The 16,935-nt window shown below is 41.9% G+C and overlaps 1 protein-coding gene across 1 annotated transcript in view; it reads right to left on the bottom strand.

The window, feature by feature from the left end:
* The window catches only part of LOC133991583 (inositol polyphosphate-5-phosphatase A), a 146,677-nt gene that overhangs the window by 50,082 nt on the left and 79,660 nt on the right, over positions 1–16,935 (bottom strand). The window contains exons 5-8 of the mRNA XM_062430039.1: positions 12,245–12,308; positions 10,126–10,229; positions 3,207–3,259; positions 1,940–2,059 (exon numbers count right to left, since the gene is read on the bottom strand). Of these exons, the coding sequence (XP_062286023.1) occupies positions 1,940–2,059; positions 3,207–3,259; positions 10,126–10,229; positions 12,245–12,308 (341 nt within the window). The remainder of the gene's footprint in view (positions 1–1,939; positions 2,060–3,206; positions 3,260–10,125; positions 10,230–12,244; positions 12,309–16,935) is intronic.

The following is a 16,935-nucleotide window of genomic DNA, read 5'->3' as shown; positions in this document are numbered from 1 at the left end:
GAGACTCAACTATTTAGGTCTATTTACGAGCCGATCCTTAGAAATAAATCAACTGCAAAAGCATGACGAAAGCAGGGGGAAACGGGATGAAAACACTTAAGTGTAAGCAACAAGAAAGGTCCTTTTGAAACTTCATTATGCCAGTAAATCCAGGTAAGTTACAGCGTCATAAAAACCGCCAAAAGCTGCCATATTCTTAAAACACTCTCACTTCCCTGTCCATTAAAGGCGGACCATTCTTTCATCAAATCAAGAATGAAGTACAGGTAAAATATGACCTCGTAGAGAATACTTTCAAGCGCTGCCTCATAACTCATGCACATCAAGAAAGCCCGGTGATAATGTATGCCACCCATATATGCATGTAGTTATTCAAAGTGGAGGCGGCGGAGGGAGCCTTGGCGTGCATTCTGATGCCATTTCAATGGGAGGTCACCTGCTGCAAGGCTGGTACTGAGCTTTTATTCTGTGTTAGCATGGCCAGGTAGGGAGCAGGGGTTGTACCACGCACTCTATCATTCTGCTGAGCCGCAAATGGATATCCCATAAATCACATTAGCGTGGCCTATGAGTGGATAGCACGGTTTGTATAGAGGCTGTCTTTACTTAGTGCAGAGTGAGGAAACGTTTAATCCCTGCTATTATGATTCCCAGAGCCTTGCCAGTATCATAAAACATTCAAACAATAAACAGATTTTTAGGGATATATCCTCCTGGGAGCATGAATGTGCAAATGGCACAGCAATCTGATTAGGCTAGATTAGATCATGATGTATCTTGTATAGAATTGGAAAGTTTGGCTGGTATGATAGGAAAGGTCAATAAAAACTTCAGGGTTCATCATCTGAAGACTATGAATATATACATTGAATGGAATAGATATCAGGGCATTTGTTTTTGACATCTAGTTTACAAAGGAGAACATGAATGTGCCCAGAAAACATGGCAATCTAATTCGGAGGGATCCTTTTTGACCCTCCAAATCATTTTGAATGTTAACCAAAGTGTCGTTGTGTCCAGGAGGAATTCGGACCCGACAGTGGTACAAGGACAAAGGTCACCTTCGTCCTTGTACCACTGTCGGATCCGAATTTCTCCTGGATCATCAAAATGATCCTGCTGGGGCCATGACTATTAATAGCAGATTTTATTGCCGGTAGCGGGACCGAAACAGGGATGAATGTAGGATTATACTTCAAAAATACAGACAAATGCTTAAAAGTAAGAAGGACTTAGAGAAAGGGATAGGAAAAGAAAAGATAAAAGAGAGTTGGGAGTTCACAGACCGTGTAGTGAGTAAGACCCCCCCCCCAACCCTCCCTCCACACACACACACACACACACACACTTCTACAGTCAGACGTAATCCCATTGGTCTAGGTCTGAATCCCACCATTACAATATCAATACAGGTTTTACCATGTCAGGCAAGACTGGATTGTGACTAGTATCTACAACCTTTTGGTAAATATGTAATTCCCATTCTTACATTCTTATACTCTTTTTATTCATTCCCAGCAGTGACCAGGACTGTTGCTTCTTTCAGAGGTTTTAATCCAACACACCTGTCCTGTTATTGAGACCTTTTGAAGTGGAAGACCTTTGTAGTTATAATTACCTTCTAAATAAATTAACAATATGATGGCATTTGAACATTTTCAGGTTAAGTAGAAGGCTTTATACCCAAAATACCTTGTTCATAATTTAATTTGAGCACATGATAGAGAATGAATCCAACAAACATGGTACATTTTGATTAAGTGTGACAACATCTAGTCGTGTTAGACACAGAGAGTCTCACCACAGTCAGACTTGACTTGAATGTACTTCTTTACAGTCATATCTCAATAAAACATTTGTTTGCAGGAGAAACCTTGAAGTTCTTAATAATAGCACAGTAGAGGGATGAAGAAATAAGAGAGTAATGGGTGTAGGGTACCTGTCTAAAATGTAGCCCAGAGCCTTCTGCCTGGTCCCAGAGTAGACCGAAGGGCTTTTCTCCCAGGCCACCAGGTTGGAAGCATCATGGAAAAGGTGGATGTTGACCAGATCAAAGGCACTGGAATGGAAAAAAACACAGCATGAGTATGCTTCCAACTGACAAACTGATGTAATACAAACTAAATGCTTTTAACTTACTACTTGCAAGCATATTTAGCACTGAAAAGAACCCACTTTATGTATTTTCAATGAAGGTTTTTGGAATGAAACTCTTGTACACATAAATTATATTAAACAATCACGTTATAGTTGTTGACCTATGACTGAGAGATCTTTGAATTAAGGCATTACATGAGCTTTTTATTAAATGATTAAACCGTAACAAATAGATACCTCTACAGTTACCCAACTGCGACACATTCCACAATCTAACCGCTATTGAACCTGCTGCATGCTCCACGCAGGTGTGGATACCAACACAAGTGCTAATCTGCTTTCTTTCACTTTGTCCTGTCAGGCAAAAGCAAGATAGCTCAATGTATAGTGATGAACATCTCCCTGCTGATCCTATCAATCTGCTGTGTTTTGTTAGCGTGGCGTTCTGCGGTTGGACCCAGAGGAATTGCTCTTATCTCGAGAGGGGGGGGGATTCTGCAGCAACATGCTGAACAAATGAATACACGCATGGCCTCTGCTATCTGTGTCGATCCCATCTTTGATCTGATCTCCCTATTCTTCACCGGCCTCTCTATTTCTCTCTCTCTGCCGCTCTTGTCAAACGTCATGCCCCTATTAAATGCTTACCGTTTCAGCTCTTTAGTTCTCATGTCATCCCTCTATTAGATTACAATTCCCCTCTTCCACCCTTCAGTCACCCTCCCCCCCTTTTCCCTCTATCCCCCAAGCTCTATGCACTGGAAGCCAGCGTTTGTATTCATCCCGTACAGGTTCAATTGCATGTAATGTTTTTTGTCATCTGTCATATGCAACTGCTTGACTAACACGATTACGTCTAATCAAATCCCTGCTCGCTTTTGCGTGGCACACTGTCCGGAGAGGATCCAGCTACCTAACTCACTCCCTTCCCTCTTGTCCGTGTTGTCTACCAACAGCCGCACCTCGCAGAGCTCTCCCCTGTGAGATGCCATGACACGGTTAGATCTTCATCTCTAAATCACGATGATACACTTGTAAAGATTCAGGGCTGAACAAAGATGAGATGGGATGCATTGTTGAAGAAAAAAAAAAGAAGAAAAAAGACTCACCAGTCAGCCAGGGCCCATCGAGTTCTGATGAATCCCTTTCTGGACCACTTGCACTGCAGAACAGAGGGGGACTCAATTTAGGGTGACAGTTGTGGAATTTGACATTGCGAAGGATTTACATTTTCATGTCATCATGAGGCTAATGAGAGATATTATGTCAAATGAAGAAAAGAGAAGGAAGAGAGAATTCAACACTATCACACACAATTCAATTAACAGATGAGTTGATTAATAGATTGGCAGCGGTGGAAAGTAACCACATTTACTAATGAACTTTCATACTGTTCAGGGTCAAATTTGACCTATTTTTACATTTGAGAGCTTTAAAAACACCATAAAAAATATTTTAGTTAGACTTGTTCTACTGTGACCCACTGTATAAAAAAATGGAAATAAAATGTATGTTTTGTTTTGTTTTTCTGTGCAGCTGATACACATGTTTATGTGTAAATCTGCAACATGTTGTATTCATCATATTTTATATTTTATATGCTGTCCTGGACAATAAAATAGGGATTGATAAAATAAGATTAATCAAATAGTAGGATTGATCAAACATTTATTAATGACTGATGGGGAATTTATGAATGTGAATATGTGTAGAGACTAATTATGAGTCAGAATATGAACAGTATGTAAGGGTTAAATACTATTTTGATGTACTTGTACTTAAGGAAATCCACTTGATACTTTATTTGTCTACTTCACTACATTATAAAAGGTAAAATATTAACCTTTTTACTCCATTACATTAATCTGACAGCTGTAGCTACTTTGCACATTTAAATTTAACATTAAAAAGCTGCCTACATGTTAATGCATCAATAATATCAATCTAACAATATAATACAGGATATATTATAATACATCAATCTAAAGCAGACACATTCTGCTACTTTTTTTTGTATTTTATGTGATGGTAAAAATTAATATAGTCTGCAACTGGACAAAAGAAGCAATATGATAACATAAAATTGGATTTATAATTGGGATTATCTATTTAATAGACCAAAAGAATAACTTATTAATTGAGAAAATAATTTAGCACATTAATCAGTTATCAAAATGATCCTTAGCTGCTGGCCTAAACAAATGGAACACACTTATTATGACTTTTAATGGGCAGGAAGAACAACTCAACCTTATTTTCCAGACGTTTCGTTTTGTAACACGTGTGATGGATAAATTGAGAGGAATGTAATGAGTACTTCCTGTATATGTGAAACTTATCCAAACATACAGAGCATATAAAGCCACAGTATTGACATCTCATATGCAGCTGTTTGATCAGATCCCACCAGCCCTGAGTTAATTATCCAATCACAAGTCCAAAGATCTTTCTCAAACAGCACATGATTCACCATGAAGTTGGTTATTAAATGAGAGACAAATTGATGCTGTGAGTGTTCTCATTCTGAATAGATAGATAAGTCTCTTTCCCTCTCGGCCTCTCTCTTTCTGTCTATCTCTCTTCTGATACTCCTAATGGGGAGTTAACTGCAGTGATGAATAAACTAATTATGGGCCAGGTCACATAATTACAAATTGACTAATTTTATTTAAAAAACTCAGATGCAAATTAAAGGGCTAAGAGGTATTTGATTGCGCCTCACATCCTTCAATCTGCATTAGTACAAGATTAACTGTATCAAATTGAATTACATTAGCATACTTGAATTAATCCATACTGCCTGGGCAGGATGTATGGGCCCAATTATAACTCGCTGTCCCAATATTGTGACTTTGAAAGCAGCAAATGGAATTGGATTTGAGTGTCACACTGCGGCAAAACTGACTGAACTTACACTTAAATATATATATAGGTTTTTCTTTTTTTAAACAAACGGAATCAGAACATATTGAAAAGATAAATATAAGCAAAGCGGAGTGAGTATGTTCTAGTATTGCTGTACTTGAGCATTGAATTACACACCGACTTTGTTGCATGGCGAATCCATTACTACTGCGCTACATGCTTTCATCTGAGAGCTGCTGATGTAAAGTTGGGGAAAGAAAGTGAATGTTTGGGAGGGTAGTGGGGAAGTGTGTGTGTGTGTGTGTGTAGGGTATGTGTGTGGGGACCTGCTCAGCGCCCATACAAGCTCTTGACTGCAGCCAGAGACGTTTAATCTCGATTTAATTTAAAGAGCCATTAACTACAATCGCAGCATTAAAATCCATCACTTCCTTGACACCCAGCCCCAGATTGCCCCATTTCCTCCACATATGACTGATTGACCCCCTGCTTCATCGCTTGCTTATAAACACGTCCACGACACACATGAGATAAAACATGCGGGCGACTGTGACGACAAAGTAGTACACACATCTGTGTATTTTTATTTGGTAAAAAAAGGGAGTCTGGTGGAGACAATTATTTCATGCAATCAATCAAAGTGCAGAAAAAGAAAGGTGTCTCTCTCTGTCTTTCTCTCTCTCTCTCTATTGGATAACATGGTGACATCATGATTTGGTCGCAGCAGCTGAGATTGGAGTAGAGATGATGACACAGATGCTGTCCAGCCCCATTTAATCTCCTGCTGAAACACCACCATCATCATCATCATCATCATCATCATCATCATCACCCCCTCCCTCCCTCCCTCCCTCACACACACACGCACATAACAAACACACAAAAAAAACGGTTGATTTTAGCCAATATACTCTTTGGGACGCTAAATCAGAGTTATTGTGAATAGGAGACGTATTTGGGTGAAATGGATAGGTGACATATTATACATCAGGTTTAGTGGCTGTAAAGAGTCGCTGAGCGGGGGGGATGAGGGCGGGAGTCAAAGGGCAACGGTAAAAGGTCGCAAGGCTCGGGGGGGTGACATTGGCTGACCTTCCACAGGTCAGCGATGGCGTCTCCGCCCATGACAGTGATGAACAGCGGCTACACGGCGGGTCACATCCAGGGAGGTGTCGGCAGATATGTATGCGGGGCTGACCACGACACACACAAACACACACACACACACACACAGAAGATGAGAACAAGAGACAGACAGGAAGGGACAGACAAGATGAGAGTGGAGTGGGGTAGTAGAACCATCAGATTCACTGGAAAGTACTACATAAAACTCCCCGATTGTGACCAATGGAAAATGACACTCCTATAAAATGTCAAACGTGACAGTCCACACACACAAACACACACACACAAACAAACAAACACACACACACACGTCCCAATTCATGACCAAAAACACCCTCTTGCTTCAGTTTCCCAGTCCATCCCGTTTGATTCTTTGACCTTTCTTACATTTCAGCTCAAAGTCCGACTCCCCCCCCCCCATAAATAATATTATGGCGTGGTGATGTTAGAGGGAGGGGGGTGATAGAAGAGTGCAGGACAGGCTGGAGGGGGGTAGTGAGTAGGGGGTTACACAAAAGCCCTGTGACAGAAATGCACTGTGAGTAATAAGTAATACACACAAACGCTGATTGATTTGAGCCCTGGTAGACAGTCACATTTATCTTTATTCCATCATCCAGGGGGGCCCATCAAATAAGAGAGGGTCTCACACAGGGTTTATGTGACTGGACAGCACATGGACGTGCGTGTGTGTGTGCGTGTGTGTGTGTGTGTGTGTGTGTGTGTGTGTGTGTGTGTGTGTGTGTGTGTGTGTGTGCTGTCGGATAAAGATGTACCACATGTACACGTAGCCTCTATCACTGTCAACACTCACATATTGCAGTAAACACAAGGCAGGAATGCTGAGTACTTTAAGCATTCGCTTTGCAAACTGAATGAAAAGAAAATGACGGACGAAAAAAAAAGCAGTTGAAATGTTTGGTTTTTTTTTTTTGGTGCTTATAAAATCAAGATAATTTTTCTGACCCTTCCATATACGAAAAAAAAATGAGTGTAGAAAGCCTTCATTTGGCTTTCAGTCTCCCCTCCTCATTTATGAGAGGATAATGCAGTCTCATGGATCACGCCTGTCACACAGAACAACATCTGTGTCACAGGTGTCTTGTCCAGTGATAAACGCAGGGAGAATTTTTACAAGCCGATGCCAGTTTAAATGACTTCATCTCCTTAAACGTGCGTGTCGCTTACCTATGAATCACGCAGTTGGAGTTTAAATCAAAGGAGGCGAATATGAAGGGAAGTTCACTTCAGTGGAGGGCAGAGCTTGAAAGTAATCGCGGCCCTGTATCGCGGCTTACTACAGAGGGCACTAAAAGGGTATGAAAAGTCAGCGCTTTTATGGACATGCTCATGGTGCCAAACAACAAATACAAACTCATATGGATGTTGATCTACAGCCTGCCCCTGCTATTTTCTTCCTTTCTTTTTTTTTTTTTCTTCTTCAAGCGCCTGTGTAAAACAATCAATAGCAAGGGCACATTAAGGTCTGGGTCGTATACTTTATTTATATAAGGCAATGACAAATCCTTATGATGCAATGGTTTTTGGAGGCATGTATTACTGCGCCAAACAAATAAATATATTAATGTCTCACACGGGGGTACCGGGAGGCGGGGCGGTGGGGAGAGATTGACGGAACAACGGGGGGCACGGCGACAAGCCGCCAAATCCATCACGGCGACCTTTCAAAAGGAATGCGCCCACAATTTTGTCCACTTCCTTCTTATTCAGCGTTTCGATTAATGTCCCCCCTTACACCCCACCCCTACTCCAACCCCGGCTTCTTTCCCCCCATTCGCTTACAGCTATAACTCAGAGTGGGATTGTGGAAAAGAAATGATGTTTTGCATATGTGGAGGGGTTGTCACTTTAAATCAGAATCAAATAGGAGTAGAAAGGACCACGAATGTGAGTAAATTTAGTTCATATTTTATGACACTGAGTTCAGCCACTTTTGTAGTAGATATTTTAAACATTATGTATTATTATCCAGGAAAAGGACTCAAGTTCTTGGGAATACACACACACACACACACACACACTTTTTGGTATTGTTTGCACCTGTAATTTTGAGGCTTTACTATGTAGAGACACAAACACATGCCATGAGTCTAAACAATCATCTCAAGTATGCTGAAATGTACTGACTGACACGCACACACATACAAAAAGCCCTCCTACTATGATGTCATCATCATGTCACTTCGTGACACTTTATTAATGGCGGACTGTAAAGGTAAGACACAAGCAGAAAACACACACACGCATCTGTCTTCCACCGGCCACCTGAGCTGCCTGCTACCTCTCCCCTAACCTTCCTCGGAAGATTCGGTGTGACAAAGAGAATCAATTTCAAAATTTTAAGAACAACTGTGCCGAAAATGAGTTGCGAGCATGTAAAACGAATGTAAAGATACCTGCCCTCTTTTTCTCTTCTGTGTCTCTTTCCAACTTTGTCACAATGCTTATTTGACACATCTGGGGCCGCATGACCCCCAAAAACTGAATGAGCTGAGACTCGAGCGACTCGGTTCGGGACCGCTCACGAGGCGTCCTGTCCGGTCCAAGATCCCAGTGTAATAGGATTCCTCAAAGCTGCAGATGGATGGCAAATCTAGGCGGTTTCATCTACTAAAAGAGGGCATAAATCACAGGCGGAGGAAGCGGGGACGAGGCAGGGGTTATCACCAGTCTGCCTCCCTCATGAGAGCTTTGCATTAAAGCATTAGTGAAATTAATTCATCTTTCATAAGAGGTTTGAGCAGTATCTGTGATCTATGATAACAACCAATTTCTCACTACGGAGGGCCGGAGGAGGAGGAGGAGAAAGAGGAGGAGGAGAAAGAGGAGGGAGACAGGGAGAAAAAGAAAAAAAAATACTCGGCGACCCTGATAGACTACACAAATCTGCTCTTTTTAAATGGGCTAACATTATCTGGAGTGCTGCTCTCTGGAGCATCATCCCAGATTCATATCCCAGTCGGGAAAGAGGCATAAATCACCAGGCAAAACTTTTCTCATCTACCCCCTCCAACCCCCCCACCCATCCACCCACACCTCCTTTCTCTCTACATCACTCCCCTCATCCCTCTCTCGCGCTGCGCCGTGCCAGGTTTGTTTTGTGGCTTTCTTTGCTTGTCCTGTTAAACACAGAACAATGCTTCGCCGTAATCATTTTAAATGGCTTTGCGCCTCAATCAGTGTAATTGGTTTTAGATCATCTCTGAGAAAGAGGAGAAAATCTGAGTCGTGAAGCTGTTCTGGGGGTGTGTGTGTGTGTGTATGATTCTATATGTTTGTGTGCATGTTTAGGGTGACTCTGGTTGGGGAGGAAAGGAAGGGGAGGTGGGTGGTGGCGGTGGTGGAGGGCTCGCGGTGTGTGAAAGAGACGGAAATTGGGGGGAAGTGTGTGAAGGGGGCCGTATCCATCTGTTTTGCATATATTTGCGGAGGCGGCCGTCGGAGCATGGTTGACAGATGAGTGGGGAGTGCGGGGATGACACACGGGCGCTTGTGCTCTTTATTACTATATCAGCACAGCTCTGCTCAGCGCTCGTCCCCCCCCCCTCTCTCTCTTGATGGCACACCGGCGCCGCACCGGGAAAAACTACAACACAGCCAGCGGAGTGAGAGGAGAATTGCTCGGTGGGACACAGCGGACACGGCAAAGGGGGGTTTCTCTCTGTTTCATGATTTGAATTTTTGTGACTGATTTGTCTTCAAATCAGTGTCGGCCCGGATTTCCCCCGAAGCAGAAAAGATTGTACAACAAAAGAAAAAAAGAGACACACAGAAGATGAAATGACTTGAGAAAAATCAATAAAGAAGTAGGATAGGAGGATTTGATTATTGTATAAATGAATATGTGGATTCTGGCAATACAAAGAACAAGACTCACTGGTTAAGACACTTTATATGGTTTCTTTTACAAGTCAGAACTGATCACAAGAGCTGTGTATTAATTGTGCCACTGTGATTTCTGTCAGTCGACGTCTCAACAGGAAGATGACACTACCACGTGTTTATTCTACTACCCACCTCGGGAAAGTAGTCCTGTGGAAACTTCTCCTTCTCCAGCGAGGGTGTGCTTTCTAGTGTCTCTGAGCAGGTTTCCTTCCCGACCACCTTCCTGAATTTCTTGGCTGATGGAGAGAAAGAGAGAGAAAGGGAGAGAGAGAGAGAGAGAGGAAGAGACAAGAAGCTTATTGTTACAAACATGGGAGGCTCATTATTTTTGGAGACCCCATGTGTGATTGAGATTCTCTCAATAAGATAAGTGCTCACTGAGAGCCACCATCGCCTTCTTCAGACAACTGCCCCACCTGCTGGTCAGAGTGAGGAACATCTGCATTCAGTTGAGGAGAGTGTCAAGAGGTCGTGGCATGGGTAAAATACACAAAAATATACGCCTGCATTAGATTACACAGGATGCTTGTAGTTCATAAGTTCAAGTACTATAAGTAGTGTGTCACCTCAACTCCTCTTGTATGCCTGTGGCTCCTTCATCCAATTAGGCTCTTGTAAGAGATGTGGGAAGCTTGCAGAAGAGCACAGCTGACTTCTTTCATTTGTAAATTGTAGTTATGCTAGATTATAAGTGAATGGCTTTGCTGTACCAGGGTCATTTATTTATTTACTATAATCTAAACATAACCAGAACCATCCAAGACCAATGTTCCTTCTGTTTGCTCTTCATATAACATCTATTAAATGTCCTCTGTAAGTCTTTCTGAGGTTAAAGGTTTTCTTTATCCAGATTGAAGGTCTTTTATGTTGTAAAGATTGAAAGTCTTCTGAGGCATGTTTGTGATTTTGGAACACATACATTAAATTGACACTGTCAGTGCAACAAAACTAACTAAGTTGCTAAGATGTGAGTTGAAGAAATGCGTGTGTGTGTGTGTGTGTGGGGGGGGGGGGGGGGGGGGGGGGGGGGGACTACAGAGTTTTATACAAACATCTGCTCATAGAAAAGCTAAGAGTGTTTTTTAAATTTGCATAATGCATTTAAGATTTTTTTAAGTTGTCATGGTGACTTTTTTTGCCTTAGCAGCAATTATATGCAATTGTGTGCAGTCAGTTTTACTCCAATTTTGTTCAACTTTGTGGGTGTTTTGAACTGTTGGAGTTATACTGAATATTATAATGAAGTGGTTGCATTGTTACACCTCTAATGTCAGATCTCTTACAATCTGTCAAAAGCCACCATAAGAATTTCTTAAAGAGCATCAAATAGACTTTTATTCAATACATTTGGACATGTGTCCTTTAGTCTGAAGAAGAGCAGGAAGCTCAGAACAGCACTTGTGATATCCTATTAAATGTACCTTACCCTACCTTTCTTGTTTTCACAAATGTTGTTATTTGATCCAGCACCTGCTTTCCTACTCCAGATGTGCGCTTCTACCACACAATTTTTTGACATGTCTCGGTAGAAAAGAACAGGTTTAAATAAGAAAATGAATGACAGCTGAATTCCATGTAGCTGATTCAGTTTCAGGGATCATGGAGAAATTGTGAATGTTATTAGTGTCACCTTTTTGTTGCTTTTCCTACTAAAGTCAAAATGTCAGCTGTGAGAACAACTAAACACAGTATGTACAGTAGTTTATGTCATTCATATTTTAAGTATAATCTCGTATAATCTAAAAGTATGTGAATGTGTGAGCACATAGGTAGTCGTCCTCTCCCCTCTCGACCCCTCCCCTTGCCTTCGCCCTGTCCTTCACTGGGGCAACTGGTGCTAATGCTGACTTGGGTCTAATAGGAAACCAGGCGCCTCCACATCTATATCCCTCCTTTAATTAGCGCGGCCGGCGGCCCCCGGGGCCCTCTGACACCGCCGGCTGATGAGACCGCCGTAACTGTCCAATAACCCGCCGCACACCATTACCGTAGGCCCGAAATCGTATGAATTAAATCCTAATATTAATAAGCATTACCATTCTATCCCGCTCCCTTTACATTATCCTCCGAGCCAATCTTAGCTCACTGGTTTTGATGGAAGCGGGAAATAGCCTGCAAATGGTTGTGTGTGATTTGCGGGGGGGGGGAGGGGGGATTAAGGGCCACAATGTTAGGATTTCATTTCAAGACAGTGGCAGTGATGTATATGAGTTGTGAGTGTGTTGGAGAGATGGTGTGAAGGGGGCCTTACCTTTGAAATCAAACTGGTGGATGTTTTTCAAAGACTCGTGGATAAAGTAGAAACTTCCAAGTGCCTGCAAGAAAAAAAGAAAAACTTAATGAGATTGTAAATAATTTTTATGCATACTTCAGTTCTTGAGCGAATGTGGATCCACCTCAGATTATATAGAACTCCTACATTTCCCCAACGTCTCTGCTAAATTTCCCAACCTCTTCAGGAACTTTATCCCATCATGATTCCTCCAGTTTCTAAAAACCCCCCGCTCATGACCTTTTCAACAACATTTAGCGTGTAAAGGATCAGCCTAATGTGAGAATGCCGCGCTGATAAACTGAGCCGAGAGTCTTTAACACACTCCGCAGCACACTTCCCACAGCTCCGCTCAAAACACTGCGCGCCATTGTCCGCACAACAACAGGTGCAACGCGCTCTCGGTACAGTACGCTCTGCGCCATCTCTGCGCACCCTATTCTCGGTTTGGGCTCGGGAGTCTTCTAATGTGGGTGAGTCAACAATTTGAGTTTTCAAAAGGACACATTCAGATGGACTTTTTTTGAATGAGCAAAGATCAACTTCAATAGGCTTAAAATCTTAATTTTCCCTGTGAACAATCAGGAAACTTTCCCAGTCGGCGGACAAGCCAATCAAACTCTGTGGGAAGAAGTGAGGAGTCGTGCAAGAGAGGGGGGATTTGATGCGGTTCACAGTCCGCTACACTGCTTTCTGTTGCCCCTCTTTACATTTAGGGCAAATGGAGGCAAAGCTCAAGCTCAATCCTCTGTGTCTTTGAGATAGCAGACCCTTTTTTCGGGGCTCGGGATAATTCTAAGTCTCCCTTTTTCTGCCTTCAAAGACAGAGGCAGACGGTGGTGAGTAACTTTAACGATGAAGAACAGAGCGAGCAAATTAAAACGTAAGTGAGTAGAGTGAGAAAACAACGGCTTAAGGAGAAAGAGAGCGGAGGATAGAATGCTGTGAAGTTGCAAGGTGGGAGATGCGTACGCTCAGGTACAGGTAAATATGGAAAAGAGGGATGGAGTGAGGGGGGTGGTCAAAACAAAAAGGAGACAGCAGAAGAAAAGACTCCAGGGTATGGAGGAGGATTTAGTGGAGGGTTTTCCTGGGTGCAAACGCCTCTCTCTGACACGCTGGGAGAGAGTTTGTGCTCCGGCCCCGGCCTCTGCATTATTTATGAGCGCCGGCACATCTTGAGATTAAACATTTGCTGATTTGTCAAAAGCACAAACATGAGGTCCTGCCCATCTCCTTGACATATAAGTTCAGCCGACGGTAAGAAGAAGAAAAAAAAAGAAAAGAAAAAAAAAACACTGTCGCACATTTAATTGATGAGAAGAGCGGATGGTGACCCGAACCCTCCGCCACGTTTCCCCTCCCTCCCTCCCGTCGTTCCTTCCTTGCTCTGACGGAGGACAGAGGGAGAGAGGGAAAAAAAAAGAAGGGAGATGGAGGAAGAAGGGGGGAAGGCATTGGGTGAAGGCAGGACTCAAGGTCACAGCTTCCCATCGTGAGAGAGGACGGCTTCCAGGAAGGCCCCTCTGCGCTTATTTGTGCTCACTTGTCTTTATGTTCTCTTTCACCTTAAACTGCCGAGGAAAGACTGAGAAGACAGAGATGGATAGAGAAACAGCAGCAGTGATTTGTCAAAAAGGTGTTGCTATGCTAACTGCTGATGTTTGTGTGAATCTTTCAATGGGTGACATGAGATATGGTCTAAATTAAATTGCAATACCACAATATTTTTCAAAAGTCAAAATGCTAAAACTGATAAAATTCATTCATATTTTTTAAATAATTCCCAAGTTTTACTGTTTCCGGCTATAAATAAGAGGATTTACTGCTATTCTCTGTTTTATAGTGGTGTAAATTGAATATCTTTGGGTTTCACGGCTGAATCGGTTAAAAAACAATATGAAAATTGTACACTGCAAAAGAAGAAAAATATTATTTCTTTATAAATCTATTTGAATTGTAAATCTATTCATAAATCATTTTAATTTATTGTGGAAATGATTAGTTAAAGCCTCCAAAGTACACTCACTGGCTTAAAGGAAAATGTATGTTTGACCCCAAAAAACCTGACCCAGAAAATGTAATGATTGTCAGCAAAAATAAATAAATAAATGAATGATTAAACCCTTTCGCTGTCTCTGTTTCAGGGGGAAGCCGATCCCTCTGCTAAGGGCCCCCTCAGTGAATGAGACAGACCATTAAAAAACAAAATTAATATGACATCAAACAAATCGGCACAAATCAATTTTCAAATAAATGATAAGCAACTGTGCTTAAGTGGCTATCCGTGTAATCGCAAAAATCTACTTAACCCTCAACCCTAATAAATATTTATTTGACATCGGGGGCTCAGGACCAGGCAGCTGCTGTGCTCTCTCTCTCTCCCTCTCTCTCTCCTTCTCCTCTGCCTTCCCCTGCTGCACTCTTCATGAAGAAGCTATTATATTAGCGAGAGCGCAATTAATCCATTTGTCTCCTTACATGACAGGCTCAAAATATTCATTAGGGCAGGACTGCGCTGACAGGCCATGCTTATCTTTTACCAGTAGCTTTACAATGGCCTGTGTCAAACGTATGTTTGTCACGTCCCTCTTTATTGATTAGCTGCCAGATTCACTTGAAATAATTAAAAGTATATTTTACATATTTATAAACCCTACTGCCACGGCGGCTACTTAATTTTCCATTAGTAAAATGCAGTCTATTAAGTGCACCATGAGGGCCTCGGGGTGGGGGGGTAAGGGGAAATGAGTAATCACCATAATTGTAGACAGAAAGACAATAACCGCGCCATAAAAGCTGGGGTTTTATGACTCGTTCTGGCAATGCTATCTCTTATCACAAGTCGTATTGGCTACGCTGCTCTGAGATAAGGGCGCACTGACATGACGGCGGCTGTTCTCCCTTTCCGTGTGTGTGTGTGTGTGTGTGTGTGTGTGTGTGTGTGTGTGTGTGTGTGTGTGTGTGTGTGTGTGTGTGTGTGTGTTTCATGCAAGTGTGCAGTTGACATTTCCAAAACCCCAGCAGATACGGGCTGAACAAGTCCCAATAGACTGGCTGGTGGAAAATAGAGAGTTGAGAGCTGCAGTACATAGCCTGCATACTTTGCTCCGCTGAATGCTTTATCGATACCGAGGGCTGCAAGAATTAGTTCTGGCCGACGAAGAGAAGCAGGAATTCTGTGACCTCTGAATGGATTTTCTGCGTTTAATGTGAAAAATGAGCCATAAAGCAAACATAAAAGTAATAATTTTTCCTCAAGGTCTCACCTCCAATCTGTGCAGAGGGAGAGGGGCCGGTTCCCGGGAGAGCTGACACGTACACGCTCCGGTGTCATCAGAGTGTCACTGTACAACTTCAGAGGGTAATGTTCTGCTGTCACCCAGCCGCTTGCAAAGTGCTGTCGGCTTATGGGTTTGTGGAGCACAGCCATGAGCATGTGTGTCCAGTAATGTTTTAATGGAGAAAATAGACGATACCCTTAAAAAGAAGCAAAGTGAAGACTGCAGCTGAACAAGATGCTTCAGTTAAGATAGTTTTCTTTCTTTTTTAACTATGTTTACGTTGCTTGGCTTGTTCTATAAGATGTTGTGGTTGCAGATGTGCAGAGGTACCTGTCGATGCCCTTTTAATGAAAAGTGTGTGTTAAATTATTAATTGTAGTAACAGAAGTTGGAACTCCTCTACACACCTTGGGATGATTGTTTATTCTCTATAAAACAAAGGAAGACACTCTTGTTGTGCATCAGCATCCAGTAAGTAAAAAGTGGTTGACTGAGGCCAAGGTATTGGGGTTATGGAGTTTTTTTGGAGTACCACTACCCCAACCCATAAGTATTATTCTTCTCCAACTGGCTTTTCAATTTTTTTGGCAGTGTTGTAGGTTGTAAACAAGCCAACAGTATAGTTAGATGATCTAAATGTCTTTATTTGGAGGTAAAACTGAAAGCGAGCAGCACCTCTGACATTTTGATTATGATGCCTAATTGCAAAGGAAAACTATGTGAGTTAGAGCTCAAATAATTAATCTGTCAATGTCAATTAATTAATCTATTAGTCAATTGAAAAGTAATTGGTTTTCAACAAAAATGCCAAATATTGACTGGTTTCGATCTCTAAAATGTGACTATTTCCTGGATTTCGTAAGTTTTCTTTGAAAACCCACCCACCACCTTGGGCTGCAGTAAAATATGCTATTTTCTAATACTTGAAGACCAAACAATGTGTCAAGAAAATAATCAGTAGTTGAATTGACTAGTAAAATAATGAATGTGTACAACTTTGGAAGGTATGATGAGGTATAATCATGTAATGTTGAAGTCGGGTTGTAAAAATGTGACAGATGTTTACAACAGTAATTTTACTGTCCACCTTCATATTTCTTTCAAAATAGGTTTGGTTCAAGGGGTTTGTTGACAACCTGTTTGATCATGTTGACAGATTTCCAGATAACAGTAAGTAACCAAGTGAACAGGAAGGACAGCCAATACTAAGATTTATAAAGCTAAGACTCCGTTGTAATAACCAGAATTACCCTTTAACAACACTGTTCCTTTTGAAGTGATACACTACTTGTTCTGTAATCAGGGTTAACTTTGTGTTCGGGTTTACATGGCTCGTTACATCCACCTCTGAAAAATATCTCCCCGGAGTTTTCTGTGGCATTTTGC

The sequence above is a fragment of the Scomber scombrus genome, chromosome 12 (assembly GCF_963691925.1).
Source record: "Scomber scombrus chromosome 12, fScoSco1.1, whole genome shotgun sequence".
Taxonomy (NCBI): domain Eukaryota; kingdom Metazoa; phylum Chordata; class Actinopteri; order Scombriformes; family Scombridae; genus Scomber; species Scomber scombrus.
Note: the sequence above shows the minus strand (reverse complement) of the source record. Positions and strands in the feature narration are given on the sequence as shown.